The sequence below is a fragment of the Ochotona princeps genome, chromosome 28 (assembly GCF_030435755.1).
Source record: "Ochotona princeps isolate mOchPri1 chromosome 28, mOchPri1.hap1, whole genome shotgun sequence".
NCBI classification, from domain to species: domain Eukaryota; kingdom Metazoa; phylum Chordata; class Mammalia; order Lagomorpha; family Ochotonidae; genus Ochotona; species Ochotona princeps.
In genome coordinates, this window is record NC_080859.1 from 2,310,784 (window position 1) to 2,318,314 (window position 7,531).

At 58.4% G+C, this 7,531-nt stretch overlaps 1 protein-coding gene across 1 annotated transcript in view; it reads right to left on the reverse strand.

Annotated features, from left to right (window-relative positions):
* Positions 1–7,317, reverse strand: part of SERINC5 (serine incorporator 5) — a 61,397-nt gene extending 54,080 nt beyond the window's left edge. Inside the window, exon 1 of the mRNA XM_058656322.1 lies at positions 7,111–7,317. Within this exon, the coding sequence (XP_058512305.1) occupies positions 7,111–7,137 (27 nt within the window). The 5' untranslated portion in view covers positions 7,138–7,317. The remainder of the gene's footprint in view (positions 1–7,110) is intronic.
* Positions 7,318–7,531: the final 214 nt, after the last annotated feature.

A 7,531-nucleotide genomic window follows, 5' to 3' on the forward strand; every position in this document is an offset into this window, starting at 1 on the left:
CTACTTCCTCAAATACATTAGTAAGGAGCTGGATTGGAAGTGGGACAGCTGGGATTGGAACTGGTGCCCGCATGGAATGATAGCACTGAAAAGTAGAGGCTTAGCCTACTATACCATGGTGCTGGCCCCTAAAATATATTTCAATAGAAGGGAAGAACTTGAAAAAGCTCATGAAAAGATGGAATAAAAAGAGAAGCTTATTTTGATGCAAAAACATTTTGGGATCCATGCACCAGCTTCTCACAATGTGCATTTTCACGGGCTTTCTGATAGGGCTCCCAGTGTGATCACGGGCGGGGCAGTAACCTGACCAGGGCCTCTCTCCCTGGTTAGCTGGGTGGGGCCTAAGAAAACAAAGCACTCCGGGGAGGGAGGGCAGCAGCCCCCCACCCCACAGGACCTGGTCCTGCCCAGAGCCAGCAACTTTGCAGGGGGGCTCCAGCCTCCCCCCAAGGAAGGCACTCCAGGAAAATCCTTTCTTCCCAGTCCCACCTGAGTCACCCAGTCCAAGAAAACCAGGCAATAAACCCTCAGGAGGAATTTTCCCTAGGTCACACCCAGGAAATTGTCCAGAAGAGGGTGTGGGGGTAAGGAGAAGGGGTGGGAAGACCCAGACCCTGTTTCCTCCTAAGCCCCTGTGTGAACTTGGACTATGCTTTCAGCCCCTCCCCGAGATGCACGTCTGGCCCATCGGGGGGCACCGTACCCAGCTCTCAGCCCTTCCCTGAGATGTCCATCTGGCCTGTAGGGTACTGCGCCCAGCTCTCAGCCCCTCCCTGAGATGTCCGTCTGGCCTGTAGGGTACTGCGCCCAGCTCTCAGCCCCTCCCTGAAATGCCCATCTGGCCCATCAGAGGCACTGCACCCAGCTCTCAGCATAGTTCTCCTTTGAAACACCCACCTAGCCAGCAGGTGGAATCCCTCCATTACACTTGGTGACCTTGTTGACACCCATGTCCATCTGGAGAGAAACCCATCTGCTGTGATGGACGCCCCCCTTTCCCCACCCCCACCCCCACACAGTAAGGAACCAGCAACCCAGTGCCAAGGGCCAGGTGCGGTCTGTGCATGGGACTGAAGAAAAGCAGCAGAGATAAAGAAAAAGTTGGAAATGGCTCGAACAGATCGCTAGTGATGACAACTAAAGTGGGTGTAATTATATTTAGCCTTTTGGGGACCAGAAATAGAAACCTATTAACACATAAGCTATTACCTGATTTTCCACATTTTTGACTTTAACAGCCCAGAAAACAAAAATGGTTGCAAATTAGTTGGGGTAGGTCCCAGTGCAAAACTCCTTCAGGATTCCCCTAACTCTGCGAAGAGTAGAATCACTTTCAAAACGATCCTGTTTCGTTTTTTGTGTGTATTTTTGTTTGGTTTGGTTTGGTTTTTGCAAATCAGAATCACCCACGCAACACACAAGCAAATAAACAGAGGAGCCCACACAGCAGGGTCCTCCCTGGGTCAGGACCCGTGACACTCCCCCATTCCCTTTTCCTGGGTCTCACAAACACCCCTCCCCTCCAAAGCGCATTGTTCCAAAGCACTCTGGGAAAGAAGGACTGCCGGCATCCCTGCTGTGGGTAGAACACAGCCAGCACAGACCTTACGGGTCACCAAGACCCAAGCGACAGCAGTGCCGTGAGCGAAGCACTTGGCGAGGGCTTGGCCAGGCCTCAGCAGGTGCTCTGCACAGAGACACAGCGACAGCCCACCCTGAGGCAACCAGGACACAACACATCCCAGTGGTAGGTGTGGACTAGTCCAGGAGCCAGGAAGAGATGGCTATCTAGGACACATTCCTTGCCCTGAGACTTCCAAGTTGAGACCTGGTTTGGAAACAGAAGGAAGGGCAGTTGGCGGAGATCACCATCACAGAGCGTGTGACCTGCTTTCAGGTGAGGGGAGGGTCAGCAAGTTCGTTCATTCATTGGAAAGCAGAAGGGCAGAGATTCAGGCAGAGACGGAGCCCTCCCCTCAGCTGCTTCACTTCCTGAAGGGCTGCCAACAGCTAGGTCGGAGCCAGGCTGCAGCCAGAAGCCAGGAGCTACACCTCTGGTGCCCCCACGCAGCGCTGGCAGCGACCCTAGTGCCTGGGGCCATCATCAGCCAGTTCCCAGGAAGCTAGGTCAAAAAGCAAAATAAGACGGAGCAGCCAGGGCTTGAACCTGTGCTCCCGTATGGCATGCCAGGGTCACAAGCAGTGGTATCTTAACCTGTGGTGCCACAACACCAGCACCTGGTTGTGTTTTAAACCACATGTACAGCATGTCCCAGGGGTGCACTCTGAGGGCTGTGTAGGCAGTCCTCGTGGAAGCCCTCCCTCAGCCCCCCTGAGAAGCCGCCAAGGACCTGACAGCCACTGTGCCTGGCCTCTGCCCCGGTCTCCATGGCAGGGCAGAATCCCAGCTTTGCTCAGAGCGGCTGGCACCCCCCGCTGGCCTCATTGGCTGACTCCCAGGAACAGCTTCTCCTTTCCCGGCCTCTTCTTGGACCCTGCTCCCCTCCCAACCTGCAAGGCCAGACACCCCCACGCCAACCTTGACCCAACATCTGCCTTTGGCACTGACCACAGCTGGCCCCTGTCAGCACTTGCAGCTTCGTGCTACACACAGACACTGCAGATGGAATTTTCATCGAGGAAAACCTCTCAGAGAACAAGACGCAAGGCAGACTGTGCTGGATGGACTCTACCTGGGCTTGGGCAGCTGGGCCCTCGCCTGAAGCAGCTGTCGGGCCAGCGAGCACCGTCACGCTGGGAGTGGCGGCCGTGGCTGGGCTCCGACTGGCAGGTCCTGCTACAAGGGCATCTCGTCTGCCTCCGGGCAGGGGGCGACTCTGCATGCAAGCTGCCGCTCAGGGCACCATGGGGCCGACCTTCTCCAGGCCTCAAGGCAGCCTGCGGGACTATGCGCCAGAACTGGGGTTCATCTCGTCTCCACTGCCGGAGCCAGGTATGAGGAAGAAGCCAAATGCTGACCCGCCCATGGCTGCAGGCAGCCAACAACATCCCCCTACCCCAAACAGTCTAATAATGGCTGTGTGTTCAAAACCACCTTAGGTCCACGGGACAACTGATGACTACTTTTTTGCACCTCGCAGCAACAGGAATAAGGAATAGCAGTAGAGCTCAGAAGCCATCCAACTCGAGTCAGGTGGACAAGCAGTCAAGACCTGGCTCCCCCATGCCACATGAGTGCTGCGGTCACCTCCCTGTCAAAAGGGGACCAATCAGGGCATCGCCACCTCTCAGGGGTGTGCAGGCTGGGTGCATCACATGTGAGGGAAACCTCCACTGCCTTCATCATCACCCTGCACAGCCTCTTCTCAGAGTAACCTGCGATCCCTCGAGCTCCAAGACAGGAGACACGAGTGGCCGCCCCCCGCTAGTAGCCCTGCCTCTTGGGCGAACAAGAAAGTTTTCCTGGGGCCTGTCCCTCCCCCAGCACCTACAACAGTGCTCTGGACGCAGAGAGGCTGAGGGGCCACGCCCTGGTCATCTCTGCCCCCATTAGCACTTGCCAGCCAACATTAGAACAGATACAGCAGGATGGCTGCAGAACACTCTGGTGGCTATGAACGAACCAAGATGGGGGGGGTCCTGTCTTGGAGGCATCACAGCTGTTCCCACATGAGATCTGCATCGTGACCCTGAGATTCTCACACCCACTCTCCCGCTGAGAACAACTGAGCTAACCAAGGGCTTGTCCACACACGTGCAATGGCCCTCATTACCCAAACGGGCCAATCCAAGCCCAATAAAAGTCCCAGCTAGTCCACTTCTAGTCCGGCTGCCTGCCATTTGTATACGACACCCGGCTGGAGTCCTGGGCTCGTAGCTTCCACCTGGTCTAGCCCTGCTAAGGCCACTCGGGCAGTGAACCAGAGATGGCCAGCCTTGCTGTCTCTTGGCAAACCTCAACTCCAAGTTCCAAGCTCTTTCCGGGGTACATGTGGTCCCCGCCAGTCTTCAAAAACATCCATTTCCAAACTCAAATGTCCCCCCTCGGCTATGTGGCTGCTGACTTGCTGTCTCAGTCCCTCTTCCCTTTCTATAACTGAGTGTCTGAGAGCCCATGTCTTAGAAGGACAGGGAGGCTGTTGCTTACAGCGCAGCATCCTGCGGGGGCCTCGGGCTGCAGGTGGATAGGCAGAATGCCCTGGTAGCCACAAACTCAAACCACACACCTGCCATCTACACTTGGTCTGTAACTGGCCTGGGGAAAAGTCACAACACCAGAAGCGAGCGACGAGTCATCCTCACCAACGCCTGTGTTCCTGGCAGCCCCCAGCGAACGTCACCCACCCCGTCCTCCAGGCTGCTCCTCCACTTCCCAGCTGCAGCACCAACACCCAGCACCATCTCCACCTTGGAAATGCACACTGGGCCCCCAGCCTGTAGGAGTCAGTCAAGGCTAGCCAACAGTACCAGGCTCCCACCTCCCAGGCATCCACAGTGGCAGACACCTGCCTGGTAGTCCCCCTCCCCACCACTCACAGTAGCCCCAATACAGTGCCACCTGCACAGCTCCCTCAGTGACCTTCTAAGTAGCAGCTTAGCCCTACTCTGTATCCTCCACTACCTCCCGCAATGGGGCAGACCCATCCCACTGGCAGCCAGGCCTGGCCTTGCCCACCCCCACCCACCTCCTCTAAGAGGTCCAAGCTAGCTTGGAGCACTCCTACTTCCTGCAATGACCTTCACCCAGACCCACACAACAGTCTTGATGGCAGGGGGCATCAGACCACCCCAGCAGCCCACCCAGGCTGCCCTGCCACCCAGACTCTCACAGTACCCACGGTCATCATGTCATGTTGTTCAAAGACGTATTAATTCGCTTGAAAAGCAGAGTTACAGACAGGAGAGACAGATTTAATAACCGGTTCACTCACCCCAAATGGCCACAGATGACCACTGCTGGGCCAGGCCAAAGCCAGGGGCACAGAATGCCACCCTGAGCTCCCACCCCAGAGGCACTGGCCCAGCCCCCTTCAACTGCCATTCCTTGCCCAGTTACAGAGGGCTGGATCAGAAGTAGAGTGGCCAGGACTCCAACTGGTATTCCTATAGGGGACATCAGTGTCGCAGGTGGCAGCTTAACCCACTTCCTTATAATGCCAGGCATTGTCATTTCACATATGACATGCTCGGGGAATGCTCTGGCCCCCTGTGAGGCCACTGGGGGGTCTGCCTTACACCACTACATACCCAGCTCCTAACACTGACTGGGCACTCAAACCAACCCAAACCTGGAGGCGGGTCCTGGGCAATGTGGGTTATACCTCGGCCAGCGTACCCTGTGGGAGTGCCTCCAGTTCCAGCCAGTCTGCTTCTGATGCAGCGTTCTGCTAACATGAGTCCTGGCTCAACCCTGAGCAGCCCCGCCACCCAGCTAGGAGACTCAGACGAAGTTCCTGGCTCCCAGCTTCATTTGCCCCATTCCTGGCCACTGCAGGCATGTGGAGAGTGAACCAGCTGAGGCAAGATCTGTCTGTTTTGGTATCTCAAATAAAATTAAAACTGATTTTTAAAAATTCATCCTTGGGCCTGGCGTGGTAGCCTAGCAGCCAAATCCTTGCATTGCACACTCCAGGATCCAGGATCCCATATGCGCAATTATTCTAATCCCAGAAGCCCCGCTTCCCATCCAGCTCACTGCTTGTGCCTTGGGAAAGCAGTCGAGGACGGCCCAAAATCTTGGGATACTGCACCTGCGTGGGAAACCCCGTAGGAGGCTCCTGGCTTCGGATAGACTCCCCATTGCGCCCGCTTGGGGAGTGCATCATCAGACAGAAAATCTTCCTCTTTGTCTCTCCTCTCCGTATATTTGACTTTCCAATATAAATAAATAAATAAATAATAAATAAATGAATCTTAAGAAAAACTCATTTTTTAGGAAAAACAAAACAACATACACAAACTCGCGGGCTGAGTCTCTGATGCTGTGGTGTGCTGTGGCTGGGGTTTTTGGCAGCCTTGGCATGGTCCCCACGCCATCACGGTGTGACCGCCAGCTCACAGCCTCATAGCTTCACGGCGTGGGGACACCAGGGAAGCGCCACAAAGCAGAAGTTAACTTTCCTGTGATGCAAGGCCAGGGCCGGGTTCTTTCCAAAGTGCTGTGAGGCACATACAAGTCATTACCCGAAGTCTTCTCTGAAACCCACCTGCGGGTTGGGGGGGAGGAAGCTAGGGCGACCAAGTGCTGGGAGTTGGCCTTTTCAGTTACGGTCCTGCTGGGCTCTCAGCAAACGGCCTGAGAAGGCTGGGCAACCTCTCTTCCCTCAGTAGTCAAATGCCTCAGCTTCCTACAAAGCTCAGCCTGAACCCAGGCCCAGCACTTGTAAAGAGACCTCAGAAACGAAGCGGGCTTCACGTGGCCACTCTGCCAGAATCACCACTGTGGGCTGCCGGCACGCTCGGCCGCTGCTCGTGCACGCTAACCGCTCAGGGCTCAGCTCTTTGGGCTGACCAAATAAGCAAGGACACGTGCGCACCTGACCCGCCCCGGCCGCAAGCTGTGCACTGGACCCCACGAGGCACCTGCCCAAACTAGGCACAAGGGCTCTGCTGCTTCTCCTCTCCTTGCAGAAAGCAGCGGGATGGGCACCCAGGCGGCCAACACCTGTGAAACTGCGCCCCGACCGGCGGGGACAGCCGTCCTGGAGAGCCTGGACTCCAACGGGTGGGACGAGGGACAGGCTCGGGCGAGTGTGGCCGTGCACCGGGTCAGTAGCCGCTAGGGCGCCGCGTTGGGCCGGGCTGAGGGAGCGCTCCGGCGGCCCCGGAGAGACCGGGCAGGTCTCGACGCCCGCCGAGGGGCGGCCCCGCGCTTGACGCCAGAGGTCGGCAAGACCGGGGGCGCGCGGGGCCCGGTTCAGCTCAGGTGCGGGGAGCGGACGCTGCCCGGGCTCGGCAGGGCCGGGGAGGAGCGAGTGGACACGCGCAGGCAGCCCGGGCCCACAGCGCCCCGCCCCGCGCGGAGTCCCCGAGGCTGCCTCTCCTCTCGGGCTTCCCCGGCCCTCCCACAGTCCCGGGCGCAGGCTTCCCCGACGCGCCCAGCTCCTGCGCTCCGCTGTGCGGCCCGGGCGCGCGCACCCCGCTCACCTGGCCTGCACAGCACTCAGCGGACATCACGGCGGCGGCAGACGACCCGAACGCTGCCACCTCCCGCGCCGCTCCGGGCCCAGCTTCCCCACGCCGCGCCCGGGCACGCCGAGCCCCAGGCTGAGCGCCCAGGCACCGCCGCCCGGGTGAAAACAACTGCCCACCGCGGCCAGGCCCCGCCCCCGGGTCCAGCCGCCCAGTCACTCTGCCCCTCCTAAGTCCCGTCCATCGTGTCCAAGCCCCGCCCCCAGGCCGAGCCTCTCGGCTGCTAAGCCCCGCCAAGCCCCGCCCACCGCAATCAAGTCCCGCCCTCAGGCCCGGCCGCCCCTCCTCTGTGCCTCACGTATCCCCGCCCACCATGGCGAAGTCCCGCCTCCACGTCCCACCCCGCCTTGGAGCCACGCCTCGCCACGTCTCCTGG